The 18,457-nt window shown below is 41.9% G+C and overlaps 1 protein-coding gene across 1 annotated transcript in view; it reads right to left on the bottom strand.

The window, feature by feature from the left end:
• Positions 1-18,457, bottom strand: part of CFAP92 (cilia and flagella associated protein 92 (putative)) — a 56,926-nt gene that overhangs the window by 17,797 nt on the left and 20,672 nt on the right. Inside the window, exons 6-8 of the mRNA XM_063121604.1 lie at positions 9,925-10,100; positions 4,816-4,995; positions 184-368 (exon numbers count right to left, since the gene is read on the bottom strand). Coding sequence (XP_062977674.1) covers positions 184-368; positions 4,816-4,995; positions 9,925-10,100 — 541 coding nt within the window. The remainder of the gene's footprint in view (positions 1-183; positions 369-4,815; positions 4,996-9,924; positions 10,101-18,457) is intronic.

The raw sequence follows: 18,457 nt of genomic DNA, 5'->3' as shown, positions 1-18,457 counted from the left end.
TCCAGATTGCCTCCTCCAAGCAGGTGTGCCTGCCTGCCTGCCTGCCCGCCCTACTTTGGCTATTAACTCCTCCCTCCAGCCCCCATTCAACTTCCCAATATCACCTGGGATCTGGAACAAGGTGATATATCACAAACTGTGGTTATCATGGCATGTTGAACCGGGAAGAATATTTTGAGTTACCTGCAGCACTTCAATTGGAACAGGTGTGGCTGGTAAGCTTCTTGCAGATTTAATCCTAATAATCAGTGGGTTTAATTCCCGTTTTTGTTTCTCACTCATGAGAGGTTCATCAACAGAAAAGCTTAGGTATGCATCGTAAAGTTTAAGGGATTTCTCTCCCAGTCGACTGACCACATAATGTTCTCCTGGAGGTGGAGTGGGGAAATTAAATTATTAGTATAATGCTTGTAGAAGAAGCATGATATTCCATGTCATTGTTTAACACCCCATCTTCCAGGTGGACCACACTGGATCTGCCACCCACTTTTGCTGCTCAACTGAAAAGAACACCTCAGATGCCTTTGAAAAGAAGATTTGTTTTTGAGGGGGTAGGGTATGTTGGCAGCTATAATCATATGAACTCCGTGCTGAAAACATATGAGGACTATGAGCCCTCTCCACACAGTAGCATCCAAAGTGGATCTCTTTGATATACTACCACTAGTGGAAGCATTAAAGTGAAGGAATGGAAGTTTTATGATAACTAGTTTTATGCTGACTAGTTTATTTTCAAATTTCATCATCCATATTTGTTAAGCATGATCATTTTTTTCTGGCTCTTCCCTTCTGATGCCAAGATTTCTTACTCAGTTTTAATCTAGTCTTTCCCTGACCCTTTGTTACTACTAACTTTACTTCTCCCTATTAGGTATGTGCCCACTCTCTCCCCACTACGCTAGCTACATGCTTCCATGCACTCCCCGATACTGGTTCTGGCATTCAGAGTCATCAATGGAAGGCACTAGAATTCAAAAGGCTATCCAATTTGTCAAGGCCCAGCTTTCCATCTGACTTGGACATGCCACAGGTCACCAGTAGGGGGAGCCAAAACATCAGCAGCAGAATTTCATAAGCCCAACAAGGGACCTATGAGAATTCTGTTACAGTTCGCAAATCACCCAAAAATGTCCTGTTCGCAATCCTGAACATGAACCGTTCTCTGAAAACGTATGGGGATTTGTACAAATTTGGGAATTGTTTGTGCCTCATTCGCATTCTACAGCTGTCCATTTTGTAGAATTTTCCAGTTCACGCAAAATGAACAGCAAGTGCAAATCGTGGGGAGACAAACAGCGAGCTGATGTCTGGCGAATCTTGGTGAGCTCAAACGTCGCTCATTCGCCCACACCCACACCCAGCCAAGAGACGGGGCCAGAAGAGGTGGCACTTGAACGAAGAAGAGTTCTAAAAGGCAACAGCTTTACAGACCTCGCTGCAGAACAATGCCAATATATGTGACCACAAGGCAAGGACGGTATTTCTAGTATTGTAGTGCATACACTAATTTGAACAGCATGAGTGGTGGTGGTGGGAGCCTGTAACTTTAAATGACAGTAGCAGCACAGAGAGTTGCTGAGCAAAGTTACACAGGGCAAAAGAAATTGAGGGAAGCTCTGAATATGCCAGACAGTCATTCAGTGAATATATCAATGGCCTTGAAGCTTCGGCTTCAATTAGGAGCAAAATGTCAGGAAACATGCAGCAGAGAGGTAATTTGTATGCAAGCTGTCACCAGCAACGCAGCAAGCGATCACAGGGGGTTGCCTCTGTGTACCCTTGCATTTCTAATGGAAGTGAAATTACCACGAGCTTTTACCTTTCAGATTTCAGTACTATGTCCAGCAAAGATGTCAGAAAGGATGTGTTCAACTCCTGCGTACTGTATTAGCTGAAATAGTTCTACAGCACAGCATGCAGACAGAGGATCCTTATTATGCGTCTAATACTGTCCAAAGTCTCAAAATAATGTATTGCTACAAACAGAGGGATGCCCGCTTTGCTTCACTAGCTATTTCAAGGAGAGCTCCTTTTACCCAGCAATGTCCCAGCACACAACCTTCTAAAGCTTTTACTGCCATCATATTTCCTGTAGGCTGTTTGACTTTTTCTGCATATAGATTATCTTCATGTAGGAAAACATGTGTATACAGCAATGGCCAACCTGTATACAAGTGCCGGGGGGGGGGGGACACAGTTGTGATACACTTTCACGTTAGAGCACATACATGTGTTTTCCTGTACAAAGATTTGTTAAGGGGAAAAATTATGAAGCAGCCTTTAATTTGCCAATTATTCAATACAAACTGCTCTTGCATGATGTACCAGTGGAACCTGCTTTAAAAGCAGGCATCGGGCCAATTCATGTGCTGGCTGCCATTATGAATATGCAACCCCTGACTTGGGGTTGTTGTGTCGTGCGAAGCCGGCCAGTGGGGGTAATTTGAAACTTAAATAACCCTCACATGCCCTACAAAAGATCGTGGATTATGCAAGGGTTGGTTAACCCTCAAATAACCCCCACCAACAGCCAGATTTACACAACACGACAAGTGCTGGTTAGGGGTTGCATATTCTTAACTCACTCAGCATGCAACACAGTTCCTCAAGGGTAAGACCCTCAAAGGGCTTTTGGGTTGGGCGCACCGCACCGGGTCACTGTTTTCAGACATTAAGAAAAACCAGAATGATTAACCTTGGGAATGCCTTTCTTCATTTGTTTTAAGGCACCATTTTTAACCATTCAAGAACATTTCCCCCCAGACTCTGTGCTGGATAGGTTGTTATTCCATGGTTCTTCTTAAGCACATCATTCACTATATGGCCCCTCATGTTTCACAAATACGTTTCCTAATCATGGTACCACATCCTGCCCTTGAAATTCCCTTTGCTCTTCATGTTGACTTTTCTCTAGGGATGTATGAGAATTTTGTTTCAGTTCACAAATCACTTGAAAATGTCCCATTCATTGGGACATTTTTGGTGCTATATAAATAAATAAATAAAAAAATAATTCACATCCCTGAATGTGAATGGGGTGATTGCACGTTCTCCAAAAATGTTCATAAAAATAAAAATGCCTGTGGATGGCTGAGCCCAGACAGAAATGCACTCATTAGGTAACGGTACCTGAATTGTTGATGGTAGCTCTACCCTCAATACACTTCTACCTTTACCTTTGCCCTGTCTTTCTAATTTGGACCTTGAACATCAATGATGCCACTTTTGCATAGACTCTGGCACAGATTAAACACTGACAAGTACTAAGCCTAGGAGTAACATGTTCAACTTAACACAGAAAGTGTCACAGAGGCAGGGATGGATCCCAACTTGAGAAAAATATTGTCCATCTGCCTGCATGAGACCATGGCCGCTGCTAGACAAGGGTTTAGCCCGGTGCGAGGCCCAGGCTCCCTGCTGTGCGTGCAGATGATGCACCGGGGATCCTAGGGTCAGGCCGGGCTAAACTCTCCCTTGACCTGGGATAACCAGATCCGCTTGTGGCCCGGTTTTTCCGCAGCCCCAGGCTGAGCCCAGGGCTGCGGAAGGTCTAGCTAGTTCCATGGCTTTTCCGGGCTGCTCGCTTACTCGTGAGTAGCCAAGATAAGCCGTGCACTGGGCACAGCGCTCTGGGCACAGAGTACAGTGCACTGGGCACAGCCATAGAAGCGCTGTGCCCATCGGGCCTGGGGGTAGGAGATCACGGACGGGGGGGTGGAGGGCCATTGGACATGGCGAGCGGGGGTGGACATGGTGAGCAAGTGAGGGGGCAGGCGGGCGGGTGAGCAAGGGGGCGAGCTGGGTGGCATCAGACATTGTAGGGGGGAATCGGTGGCAGGGGGAGCAGGGAACCCTTTTTTTTAAAAAAAATACCTACCTTCTCATTGGTGCACTCCTGTACACATGGCCCTTTAATTTTTTAAAAAATGGAGGACGCAATGGGGCTTTCCCTTACCCCGGTCGCGTGTTACGTCTAGCTAGGGGCGACGGCCCGCGCTAGCTGCAGCACGGCGTCACCCCTCCTCCCCACCGGATTATCAGGTAGGTCTAGCAAGGCTTCATCTCTCCTCCTTCAAGACCCATCCGCATTATTTTCTCACTTTCTGACCTGCACCATGACAGATAGGTGATTGACTTTCTTAGGGCAGATGTGACTTACTTCCCAAGTTGCAATGAATTTGCTTTCCATACAGTGTTATCAGGCAGATAATCCACATGTAGCTATTTGACTGCAGAATGTATCATTTGCACAAAGGGATGGATGCCCCCCCACCCCCTTTACTTGTCTCTTTTTCTACTTCCAGACTTTTAAATAGCCACTCAATAGTTGCCATCAAACAGAAAGGAATGTGTTATGAACTAAACAAAAAGCTGGTTCTTTCTTTCCATTTTGGGCCTTGATGACTAGAGCAAATATGTGTATACAGATGGGCTGGTGTGTGTGTGATTAGGCTAGTAACTTATTTGCAAGGCTGTTCTAGTTCAACTGACAGCAGCATCAAATTGTTATTCTCAGCACAACAAGACATCATCTCTTTTCTAGCCATAAAGAAACATAATCTAACATTAGATATTCATTGTGTACTGACATTAGGCATTGATACACTGCTGCAGCTAAATTGGATTTGTCCGTTTTACCCACAATGTGGAAATCTATTGGCAGAGCCTATTGGCACGTTTTGGTCCTAGAACTCAAATGTGTTTTCTCACAATAAAATGACTCTACTTCTGTTCACCTCTATGAAAAGCTGCCCAAGCATTAAAAACAAACTAATCATGTTTCCCCCACTTATCGAGCACTAGGAAAAAAAATACCTGACAGGAGGGGCATCAAGTTCAGCTGTAAAGATGCTATTCCGAACTTTCTCGCCTGTACTAATAACGCATTAGCTTCTTTAGCAGACAGTTTGCGTGGGCTTGGTGTCTGTTTTTTTTCTACTTTAGAGGGAACACTTTTTTGAGGAATTTTCTTCTTTCCCGTTAACTGTAGCATAACTGGAAAAGGATACACACACACAATTAAACATCTAAAGACAAGTGAGTTTTATATAATCCTATCCAATAATAACAAATAAACAGTATTGGTTTAATATATTTAAGGAATAAAATATTCAACCTTGTAAAAGAGCTAGGCAAGGAACACCTAGAGCACGGGGGAACAAACTGTGGCCCTCCAGAAGTTTCAGCCTACAACTCCCATAAGCCCTAGTCAGAATAGCCAATGGTGAGGAAGGATGGGAGTTGTAGGCCAAAACACCTGGAGGGCCACAAGTTGTTCACTACATCACCATCCACAACATAGAGGGTCATCACATGGGGAAAATCACAATTGCTTACCATCACTTCTCCGCCCATGCGCTTTTCCCTCATTACTTTCTCTTTTCAAAGAGGAAGTAAACAACGTGCAGATGGCCCATTCAGTGGGCAATTTTGAACCTGCTGCTTCTCAAGCACACAGCAGGACATAGCAGCAACTTCCATCTTTAAAATACATCGGACTTACTGGGGTGCTTTTCTGTGGCACAAAGGCTAGAAGGGGTGAGAGGCGTGCTGGAGGCAGATGACGTCATGAGACGGAGCCACAAAAATCCGTGAGTGCCCAGTAAAAAGGGTGCAATAAAACACACGTCTGATGAAGCTCATAGAGGTTGTTGCGGATTGATAAAATAGCTTAAATTAGCCTGCTACCAACTCCTATGCCCAATTAAAGTGCTTGTGGCGTTATCCACTGTTCACAAAAGAAGAGTACAGAGAGGTAGCACAGAAGTACCAAAATGGCATTAGGAAGGCTAAAGCTGAGAATGAGCTGAAACTAGCAAGGGATGCTAAAAGCAATAAAAAGGCTTTCTTCAGATACGTGAATAGTAAAAGACAGAGGAAAGAAATGGTAGTTCGACTGCTTAATGAGGATGGCAAATTGATAACAGATGACAAAGAAAAGGCCAAAGTGCTGAATTCCTACTTTGGCTCAGTCTTCTCCCAAAAGCGGGTCTATGATCCCCCTGGAAAAAGTGAAGTACAAGCTGAAGGGGCAGGATTGCAGTTTGAGATTGATAAACAAATGGTCAAGGAACACCTAATTTCTTTGTACGAGTTCAAATCTCCAGGGCCTGATGAGTTGCATCCTAGAGTAATAAAGGAGCTGGTGGAAGAATTTTCAGAACCACTGTCTATTATCTTTGCAAAATCATGGAAGACAGGTGAGGTGCTGGACGACTGGAGGAGGGCTAACGTCCTTATCTTCAAAAAGGGCAAAAAGGAGGAAACTGGGAACTACAGACCAGTCAGTCTGACATCCATCCCTGGGAAAATTTTGGAGCAGATTATAAAGAAGTCAATCTGTAAGCACCCTGAAAATAATGCAGTGATTACTAGCAGCCAGCATGGATTCATCAAGAACAAATCCTGTCAGACTAATCTGATCTCATTTTTTGATCGGGTAACCTCCCTTGTGGACTGTGGGAATGCTGTGGACGTAATATATCTTGACTTCAGCAAAGCTCTTGACAAAGTGCCCCATGATATTGTGATTAACAAACTAGCTAAAAGTGGGCTAGATGGAACAACTATTAGGTGGATTCACAGTTGGCTACAGAATCGGACTCAAAGAGCGCCTATCAATGGTACCTTCTCAAACTGAGGGAGGTAATGAGTAGGAACCATTGGGCTCAGTCCTGGGCCTAGTGCTCTTCAACATTTTTGTTAATGATTTGGACGAGGAGGTGCAGGGTACGCTTATCAAATCTGAAGATGACACAAAATTGGGTGGGATAGCTAATACCCTGGAAGACAGAAACAAACTTGAAAGTGACCTTGATAGGCTGGAGCGCTGGGCTGAAAACAACAGAATGAAATTTAATAGGAAGAAATTTCAAGTTCTACATCTAGGAAAAAGAAACCAAATGTACACTTACAAGATGAGTGATACTTCGCTCAGCAATACTACAAATGAGAAGGATCTTAGAATTGTTGTAGATCACAAGCTGAATATGACCCAACAGTGTGATGTGGCTGCAACAAAAGCAAATGCTATTTTGGGCTGTATTAATAGAAGTATAGCTTCCAAATTGTGCGAAGTACTGGTTCCCCTGTATTCAGCCCTCGTTAGGCCTCATCTTGAGTCTTGCGTCCAGTTCTGGCCACCACACTTCAAAAAGGATGCAGACAATCTGGTGTGTGTTCAGAGGAGGGCAATGAGGATGATCAGGGGTCTGGAAACAAAGCCCTATGAGGAGAGTGAAAGAACTGGGCATGTTTAGTCTGGAGAAGAGAGGATTGAGGGGAGACATGATAGCACTCTTCAAATACTTGAAAGGTTGTCACACAGAGGAGGGCCAGGATCTCTTCTTGATCATCCCAGAGTGCAGGACACAGAATAATTGGCTCAAGTTATAGGAAGCCAGATTCTAGCTGGACATCAGAAAAAAATATCCTGCCTGTTAGAGCAGTACGTCAATGGAACCAATTACCTAGGGAGGTTGTGGGCTCTCCCACACTAGATGCATTGAAGAGGCAGCTGGATGCAATACTCGATGAGGCCTAACCAGGGCCAAATAGAGGAGAACCAGTACCTTGTGTTATCTGGAAGCTATACTTCTATTAATGCAGCCCAAAATAGCATTTGCATTTTTTGCAGCCACATCACACTGTTGGCTCATATTCAGCTTGTGATCTACAACAATTCCAAGATCCTTGAAACCCTCTGACTCGAAGTTATATATCAAAAAGTCCCTGGCTTAAATCTTGCCTCTGCTATGAATTCACTAGGGGCATGTCTACACCAGCCATTTATCCTGGAATCATCCTTGTGCATCCAAATGACACACAGGGGATCCCGGGAGCAGGCAGGGACAATCCCTCCATTTTCCTGGGATAATCCTTAGGTGTAGAAAGGGCCTAGGTTGCCTCAGCCTCGCTACTCTCTCTCTCAGCCTTAAAGCCCCATCACATCTAGGTCAAACATGGGGCTCCCGTCCCTTCTCTGTCACCGCTCCCAAGTCACTTCCTCAAAACAGGAAGTAATTAGCCCCATTCAGTCTGGTAGGAGAGAGCAGCAACCAGACTTTCTCGGGGGTGGGGTGGGGGTTGGAGTGGTTTGCGACGCAACAAAGGCCAGAAGGGGCGGAAGATGCGAGAGAGGCAGACGACGTCATGTGAGTAATCCGTGAATGCCCAGTAACGAGCATGCAGTAAAACACTCACCGGATGGAGCTTTCAGTCTCAACATCTGCAATATGGGGGAAAATAATACTGACTTGCAGTTTGTTTGTTTTTAAGTATTACAAGTAGATATTGCATTTGAAGTGGCTTTAACTCTTGAAGCACAATTTTCTTATTATATTTATTCATTACATATACTACTGCAGGGACTCCTATCAATTATATAAAGACAAAGAAGAGTCCTTCTTAAACCGACAGAGCCTATTCCATGCACCAGTAATTCTTGGGACTCAGAAATGTATGCCCCTTGACTAAGAAATAGGTTAGTCCAGCCCTGCTACTTTAGATTAGAAGCACATGAATGCAAATTATTATGACTATCTTTTTTGGAAAGGAAAATGTGGAAAAAATAATTACATCAGTGCAGAGGAAGCAACTCCAGGAGAAAGAAATCCAATCATGTCTCAGCAGGCATAAATATCACAAGCAAGCAAAACTCCCCAGAAAGTGTGTAAATGCTTATCAAAAGGGTATGGAAGAAAAGGCTCCCACTGCCTTAGTTGTAAAGGAAATAGCAGCTTGAAAATTAAGATGCAATGCGTGGAACTGATCTCATAAGTCACGGGTCCCTCTGGAGTCATGGGAAAGAGGCGCTTAAACAGAGCTACAAAACAAACACGGCAGATATGGCAAAGGGGTAATTCCCTCAAGCAGCCCGCCCATTCCTTTTCTGCAAGCAGGAAGGCCTGCTCCTAATCTGTATGCATGAGAGCAGGCTACAAAATGACCCTTCTTCTCCCTGCCTTTGCTTCTCCTCCACAGCAACAGTGTGTTTTCTAACACGTCAGCAGGCTTCAATGGTGACTTTTGAGGGCGGGAATCACAGGACTACAAATATGTCATCAGAAAACAGAAAATACAGCAAGACCCCACAAAAACAGTGGCATGGAATATAGGGTAGGACAGTCACAAAGTCAGATTTCCAGATTATTCCGGGAAAGCACTCAGGTAGCCCGCCTGTCACTCACAAATATTGGTGAGTGTACATCTAATTATAATATAAATAAAGGAAAAGAACTCGTAACATAGGAGCTGTCTTACACCAAGTCTGAGAATCTGTCCATTAAGACCAGTTGTGTTTATTTTGACTAGAAGGGTTCCCCAGGGTCTCAGGTAGAGATGGGTCTTTCACATCATTTGATCTCTTTAACTGGAGAGGCCAGTAAATGAAACCGGGTCATTCTGTAGCCAAACCATGCACTCCACCACTGGGCTGTGGCTCTCCATCCCCTCATGAAGGCAAAGAACTTTAAAAATTAAGGTTATAGTTACATTCTGAAACTAGATGGGGATTTCAGTATCATGGGTCAATTTTTACTATAGCAGTCCACATCTTAATCATTTCACCTTCATTTAGCCTGAGAGAACTATATGCTTGGGGTGGGGGGAACAGGGAAGACATCTGTTTGTTTGTTTCAATATTTAAAAATTGTAAACCACCTTGGGTGCCTTAGCAGAAAGGTGGTATAGAAATGTATTAACTAACTAACTAACTAAATAAATGTCTATGCCCTTACTAAAGTTGATTCATTGTTCCTTCCTTATACGAGTGTGAAGAAAAAGGAACCGTGGGAAAACTTCATGCTCCTATTATCTTTATATGATGTCTCTATATGTCATCTAGAGCTGCAATGCTAAATACACCGGGAGTAAACCCCATCGAGCTCAATCATTCATAGGATTGCATATCATTTTTGTACTTACCTCCACCTAAAGATTCCTCGTTCTCCAAAATATTTGATAATTTCTTCAAATCGGACTTCATTGTGTTTGGCGTTTTATCAGAAGGCTTCTGATAGTGTTTCTGCTTTATAATTTTGGCCTCCTGTATCGTTTTTTCTTTAAGCGAAGAGGGTATACTCCCAGAAATACTGATTGCACTTGGGGAGAAAAAACAGAGAGGGGGAAGGCAGACACCTGTGACATTTGGAAAAAGGTTTTTGAATACACAGCAGTGGTAGGAAAAAAAATCAAAGTATTTATAGAATGTTATATAGGTAAGGTATAAAACACAAATGTTTGAACCCCGCCCCAATATATAGATACCATTATAAAACTTTATAAGATCTGAATGCCATAAACATTATTAATTCCGTTTGGAGCCTGATTTGGATTGTTGAAACCAAGGTAGATTATAGTAGTAGTAGTAGAAGATTATTATTATTATTGTGATTATTATCCCCATCTGTCTACCTATAAAAGTACTCAGGTGACTTACAGGAATCTTAAAACATTTATTTAAAATTTTTTTACATAAAACAATAAACAAGCAGGGACTATTTTTGAAGAGCAATACTTAAAACACACATACTTTCTCAAAGAAGCTAACCAAAGAAACAGCATAAAAAGAATTAAATATTAGCCAACATCACAAAAGTAATCTTATCCCTCTCATAGCATTTGATTAATCAAAGAAAATTTCACCTGGCCCTAATCGTTACCAAAGGTGGTGCCAAGCAAACTGCATTCAGAAGCCTGGTCTGCCATTTCCACAGGCTTTGGAACAATTTATTTTTTAAGGGATTTGCTCCCCCACTCTTCAACAAGTTCCCAAGGCAGCTAATAAAGAATTAAATTTAATTAAAATAATCATAACATCTCAGTCAGTCAGATAAATCTGCTGCAGATTCTCGTTTCTTTTATTTTTGTCCATCCAAACATCTAAATATACCTCTGTTCTTTTCTCAAGGGGTATTTTACTCCTCCTTAGCTTCGCTTATCTAATCAGAAATGTGTCATTTATGCGCTAATGATGCATAGTGTGGTGCTTACACTAACCTTCTGGGACATTGTGATGCTAAGGAAATGTAAATGTAAAAATCCAAAATGGATGCCAAATGTTTCTACTGAAGACATAGTCTGTTTCTACACCAGCCCGAAAATCCAGACTGGTCACGGTCGAGTTTCTGTGTGTTCAAATGACGCACAGGGACTCCCGGGAAGGAGGGATGAGAACAGGTTTTCCCAGGGATAAGTACTCCCTGGGAAAACCTGATTTTTCCCGCAGTCTCGGGATCATCCCGAGACCGTGGAAGGTGTGGCTGGCCATCCCGGCTTTTTCCCTCCTCCCTGCGAGTAGTGGGAACAGTAGAGGGAAGGAACCAGGCCGGGAGGAATCGGGGGTGTGGGGGGAGAAGGGTCGGGGCTTTTTTAAAAAAAACAGCAACTTATGTTTAGTTGGAGCGCACGTGCACTCATCTCCTTTAAAAAAGCAAACGATGGCGAGCACAACACCCGCCTTCCTCCTGGGATATCGCACCTGAATGTGGACTAAGGGAGGATCTCATAATCAGGATATGGAGAGTTCCTTCCCCCTCCCTCCCTCTACACCGGTATGGGGTAGAAAGGGGCATTGTAGATATACAATTCAATGACTATTTTATAGAAGTTAAACTACTGTTTATTTCTGGAAGTATTTTATGGGTATGTAAAATATGACCACAAATGAGTGAAAATTACACTTCAAGGGAAAACCTTTAAACTCCTAAATCTCAACCATTTCTGTTTAAGAATATGGTTCTCATAGTGGAGACTCTGGCTCAGTCCAGACAACACATTAGTCAACAGTAGTTTTAGAACTCCATGGTGGAGTTTTTACACCACCATTGAGAAACGGGCTGTCTGGTGGGAAAACTCCATGCAGCGGTGGACATTTTGGGGGAAAAGACTCCATGCAGAATATCCACGCTGTGCAAAAGAGAGTTCCTGCACAACCATTGTGTTGCATGTTGTGTGGCGGGTTCTGTGGAGTTTTCTGTTGCATTGCTTTGACCTTTCCCCCTGTCTACAGAGTTCCCTGGCAAGAGCAGTGACAGGAACAAGTGCCACTCTAGGAGAGCCGCCAGGGTTGTTTTTTTTGTTTTTTGCAGTAATGGCTGATGGGATATCATCAGGAGGACCAGGTAGTTAGAACATGTTGTGTGGGACTAACTCCTAAAAACTCAACCGTTGAACTGAGTTTTCACACTGTGTTGACTAATGTGTTTTGTCTGACCTGAGCCTCTCTCTGCAAGATTTCATGAAGTTGGGATATACAGTATTTATTACATTATGGTTTACAATTTTTCTGTTGATGTCCAAAAGCAATTTCAACTGAGTACCATTTTGTAATTTTTTAACTCAGGCTTCTAAAACCCTTTTGCATAAATGTTAAACTTACTGTAATATTAGCTTGTCCTCAACATTTCATCAAAACTGGCTAAATGGTGTGGCCCCAATTGTATATTTATGCTGTTGAGGAGTAAGTGTCAGCCATCTTGAATGCCACCCTTGGTTTCAGGGTCAACACTACAGTGTATTGTTTATGTATGGAGACATTTGGATTCAGCCAGTCGAAAAACATAGAACACACTCATGCAAACAAATTCCCCCCAAAAAGACTCAAACCTAGGGATATCTCTTTAACTATACCCAGAAGGCCCCAGGAACAATACACAGCATTTTCCCTTAAGGATCTCAGGTAGCTGGTTGGGCAAGAGTTCCACATATAAGATGCTGGAAATCTGCTGCCAATTAAGACTGTGCTAGGCAAGGTGGATCAATGGCTTGACTCAAGATGTTTGCTAAGCTAGCTTTTCACGGAGCAAATGGGCTATGAACAACAATGAAAATAAATGATCAGCTGAGTCTCCTGCTGTAGGATTGCATTTGGGTATAGCCTGTGTGCTCACTTTATGCCCTTTGGGGTTGCTGCACATGAAATGGTTGCCACCTGGTTTAAAATTAATCTCTGGGGCTTCTGCCTTTAGTCAGCAAACCATTTGTATTCAGTGGTATCAGGGGACCTTCTCTGTACCATTGAGATTTCCAAGGTAAAGCACTGTGGTAGCATAGGGTAAAATCCAATCCTCCAGCAAGCTACTGAACACAAGCAGCTCGCCGTATGGAGACAGCATGTTTAGACAGGAAAAAAGTCCTATAAGTTCCAGCATGGCCCAGGCAGGCAGGCAGGCTAGCTGGGGCAAACTGGGAGTTGTAGGACATTTTTCTGTCTAGAATTGTGCCATATTTTTTTTAAGTATCAAGTATGTAACATTTAAAGCTAGAATGCTATTTTCTGCTGCTTCCCATATGCCTTAATTTTTATGTTCTGTTTTCCAAAGTACATCTTACTTTTGCTTAATTTAAATCATTTATTTAGCAACACTGTTGCTATTTCAAACCTTAATCAAATACTTAAATGTGTGTTAAGTTTTGCTAAAAAATAGGAGAGTGGGAGGCACCTGATTTATTCCTATAAAGTTTCAGATTAAGCTAGGATACAGGCTTGGAACCTGAATTTCCTTCCATTCATGAAAGGGCTTGCAATACAGTGAAGGATTTCACTGACAAGAGAGAAAGGCAACTTTCACCGATTCCTTCCTCTGCTTGAACACACACAACCCTGTTACACAGGTGAGAATGTAAGATGAGTGCAAAATGGTGAAAAGTACTGCCTCTCCCTCCACTGGCAGGAGTATCATTTGAACAGAAGTCTGCTCACAGGACACTCCCATCAACAGAAAGATTATCCAAGTCATAATCTTGGTAAGAATGACCTTCCGGGCTAAACTGTTGCAAACATCTAACACTATTTATTCTGTGGGCAAAGAAACAGTGAAATCTGTCAGTTTACTGTGACACATTTCCTCTACATCTTTCAACAACCACTTTTGGGAGAAAGGCATGGGTATCCATTTCCTTAACCAAAGAAGGCTGCCATTCTATGTGATGCAGTAAACAGGGGGGCACAAACTTTTTGATCCTGTGGGTACATTTGCCAACTTGAAAAACTGTCTCGGAAACCACCACAAAATGGGCACCCTAGCATCAGACTGAAATCACCTGCCATCTTAATTTCCGAAGAATAACTCCGAGCCCTACATATGGCCCAACTATTCATGGGGGGAAATGGGAGCAGCTCAAGGTCCTCACTTTGCTATGAAGCAGTCCCACCTGCTAGTAAGAAATTTTGTCATTTGTTTTTAAAAAGTAAGAGGGGCAGGGCATCCTGACGGGTGCCAAGAAAGATGTCCAAGGGTGCAACAGTGCTCATGGGCACCTATTGTAAAGTTGTTGTTTTTTAAGCCTCAAGAAACTCTTTCTTTACCTGTTGGAAAGTGCCTGTTGTTAATGGGATGTATGTTATTAAAATGTTAGATTCCTAATTAATCTATAAAATTAAACATATGTGCAAGGAAAGGTTTAGTTATAAATATTGCTTTATGATATTTTGTGAGAGCCATGGCAAAGGATTATTTAAAGGATTTTGGCAAAAGCTCACTAAAAGCTATATTATTTATTGGCAAGAATGTATTATGTAATTAATCATCACTGAACAGTAGCTTATGACATTAAGTAGAAGAGTTGAAATATGACCAGTGCTATGAGGTTTTACAAAAAATGACACACCGAATAATCAAGTAAAATTGATTTATGTTCACGTCACTCAAGCAAATAATATGAATGGGAAAAGAATACCCTATTAGGGTAGCTACCACTGAACCAATTTTGAAACCCAACGAATTGTTCCCTGGAAATGCCCAAGCAATAATCAGACCAATCAAATTTTAGATTCCTATTCAGGCTGCGATGATGAACTGGCGTGTGGCTAATGTAACTGTAAGTTCAACTGGCTATATAATTGAACAATTATTGAAATGACTATCTGAACCATAAAGAAAATCTAGCTACCAGATCTAAGAAACAAAGAACTCTGTAAATCTGCTAACGGCCAATACATTTTACAATGACTTCTAAAGTGCCCGGGATGCCTGGCATTGTAGCAACTGATGGCTCCCAACCGATGTGTGTTCAGCCCCTCCTGCACATAGAATGTACAAGCTGAGGGCTATCATTGTGAGCTGGGAAACCTGGAATAGAAGGGTTCCCAAGTAGATAGAAAGAACCCCTGCATATACACAGACAGTATTTTCAGAACCTACAGTAAACACATTGTAGGGGCTGAGCCTACAGCTGTATTGGCACATGCTCATTTTACATACATGTTCATTTTACATGCTTAGGACAGCTGAAAAAGGCTAGAGACACACAAGTTAGTAACAAAGGCTCTGCTCTTTGGCCCATCATTAGTAAAGATCCAATTGGCAAATACTAGGGATAGGGTTTTCTTAGTGGTAGGGCCACAGCTGTGAAATTCTCTCCTCGGGGAGTTCCCCCTCTATGAGCTTCTGTACACAAGGCTTTTATTGTGCACTCACAATTGGTCACTCAGTTTTTTTGCGGGTCTTTTACATGACGTCGTTAACCTCCAGGGCCCCTCCTATGCTTTCTGGCCATTGTAACTGTTTTATTCTCAGTAAGGAAAATGTAAAAGGATATTTTATCGCGATTTCAAGCTCTGTAAATTTCTGGTGAATTTCTGGAATCCTGCTATATCCTGCTGTGCCATCCAGTGGCTGTATAATGAAACATAAAACTTGTCCATAAAGAAAAACTCCAGAGAAAAAGGTGTAAAGGAGCCAATCTTAATCACACAAGGAATCCAGACATAGAAGCCCTGGAAAGGGTGCGGGATTTTAGCCTCGTGCTCAGAAGCCCTTTATATTTTAAGACAGGTGCATTTCATACATTTTTCAAAACATGCATTTTAAAACTGATTTCCATTAGTTTATGCCATTTCTCTTGGTTTTAGTGCTTCTGTATTTTGTACCTATTTTATTTTAAAAATAATATGTAAGATTATAATTATATTAATAACAAGATATTGTTATTGTGAATTTTCCTTGTAAGCCACTTTGAAGGGATTTTTTAAAAAGCAGGGAATAAAGTAAAAAATACTTTTAAAAAACAACAGCAGAGGGGAAACAAGAAAAACAAAAAGGCAATGTTTCAATGTCTCCTGGTACTATATTCCAATACAACAGCTCAGTTCAGACTACACTTTTCTCAATGGTGGGTTTAGAACTCCACGGTGGAGTTTTTACACCACTGTTGAGAAATGTGTTGTCTGGAAGGAAAACTTCACCCCACGGTAGTTTTTTTTTAAAAAAAAACACTCCATGCAGATATCCATGCTGTGCAGAGGAGAGTTCCTGCACAACTGTTGTGTTGTGTGGCAGGCTCAGTGAAGTTTTCCATTGTGTTCAGTTGACTTTTTCCACTGGCTACAGAATTCTTTGGCAAGAGCGGCGAAACCAGGGGGTGCCACTCTAGGAGAGCCGGGGGGATTGGGGTTTTTTTGCAGCAATGGCTGATGGATCCAAGTGTGTACCATGATTAAGCTTTAGTCAAAATAAAAATGGTAAGCATAGTTCTCTGTGCCCCTAGGGCATCCTAAATATAAAACCTCCATGTAATGGTAGATATAAACTATTGCATAGGAAGGAAATAGGAACTATTAAACTTCAAAGCTGAAACCACTATTGTGGTTTCATTTATGTTAGTGACAGAAAATGAATTATTCTTTCAGCAGGCCAAAATCCCTAGAGATGACCGAGAGGAATAAAAATCTCCAGGTGTTGGTATTAAAGCAAGGAGCTAATAGGGGTACGTTCTGTGGCCATCACAACCCAAGATTTACTGCTGGGTTCCTTGGAAACAAATTCTCATCTACGATTGCAGGCAGAACAACACAGTGGATGCATGACCATCTGTGGGAGTTTACAACCCCATTGAGATCTTTGCACGAGCCTACAGAAAAGAAGCATGAAGTGCCATGGCTGTGACTCCTCCCTACCAACCGCCATTCCATGCTCACTAAGGCTCTGCACCAGACAAAATGATGTTTTTTTTCTGGAGATTTTTTTTCTGGAAATCAGCTGCAGTCATAATGGTAAGACCAGGATGTGTGAGTGAGTGTGGGGTGGGTGGGAATGGAAGCAAGATATGGCAGCAGTGGCAGGTGTGCTGAGAAAGCTAAGCACACCAGCACATAATTTCTGTCTATACTATCCCAGGGAATGATACCACATCAGAAACTCTGTTTCTTAATTTTGGTTTCATGCCCAATTCATCATATCAAAGTAAACACTAAGGGAATCTACACCTCCCAATAACCCTTTCCCACAATGTAGGTTGATGTATAAATATCTATAAATATCCAAGTGTAACAAAGCCAAATAGTTTGGTTCAAGTATTTGAACCTGGCTATCTCAAATATAAATCACTGTAACCCTAATGAAACTGATGAAACACAGATACTAGCTTTCCTTCTTAATGTTCTATCCTCATGAAATCTGATGACTAAAGCATTAATGGCTCACATTATTGTACTAATGGTTCCCCATTCTTAACCTGGTATATTAGGGACTTTGGGATTGTTCAGTGGAAGAGGCTTTTAACCAAGCCCAGTTAGTGAAATCAGTGAAACTGAAATGTCATTGCATGACTGGCTCACTTACCCTACACATGGGGATAATGGTACTTGGAAAAGGCTACCTTTCGTAGATATGAAGACTTATATGACAGCTTGGATCAGCTCACACTAAGTCTCTTCTGATTTATGCCAATGCCAACCATCTGCCACCATCCCCTAAATAATTATATAACCAGGGTATCCTGCAGTGCAAAACCGCATCAATAGCCTAAGAGCCATTAAATTAACTTTAAATGGGATTTCAGTTTCTGGCATGCAGATCCAAACGTTTGTGCCAGCAAATCTGTTTGCAATGACAAGGGAACATTCTTGCAATGGCCAGTATAACATCATGATTTGTAGTGTCGCCCGATGAAGAAATCATTTTCATTGGCTGCAAATCTTATGAGAAGTCTGTAAGATTTTCTAGAGATCTCTGACCCACCCCACCCACATTATTGCCCAATAAAATGTTTTAAGTTTATTTTCCTAATATCACTCAAAGGTTATGTTACTTATATTATAAAATGTCCACAAAAATGAGATTAACGTGTTTATCATCATGATGTGAAGAAGTTTTCCTACTGGGGGAATAAAAGTAAGAGGAAATTGTAAAATTGGCAAGGATTTCAAAATCCATGACCAGGAAATATGTATTTAGTCTAAAAAGCAAGAACTAAGAACTGTTAGAAAAGAGACAAAGCAAATGAAGAAGTCTTAAAATAACAACTGCAGGAGATATGACACTATATGATTTTCTCAAAAATCAAAATCAAAATAAGCTTTGTGCCAAACTTTATAATGTCAAAAGCAATCTTTTGCACCAAAATCGTTGTCCTATCCACATTATTAAACTGTTTGCTAGAACTTGCTTTCCGGGTTACAATGGATGGCTGCAATCCACAATGCTGTGCACACATCCCAGACTTTCTGATTCAGAAG

This window comes from Elgaria multicarinata, chromosome 3 (genome assembly GCF_023053635.1).
Source record: "Elgaria multicarinata webbii isolate HBS135686 ecotype San Diego chromosome 3, rElgMul1.1.pri, whole genome shotgun sequence".
NCBI lineage: Eukaryota > Metazoa > Chordata > Lepidosauria > Squamata > Anguidae > Elgaria > Elgaria multicarinata.
The sequence above is the reverse complement of the archived record's forward strand: the minus strand, read 5'-3'. Positions and strand labels throughout refer to the sequence as shown.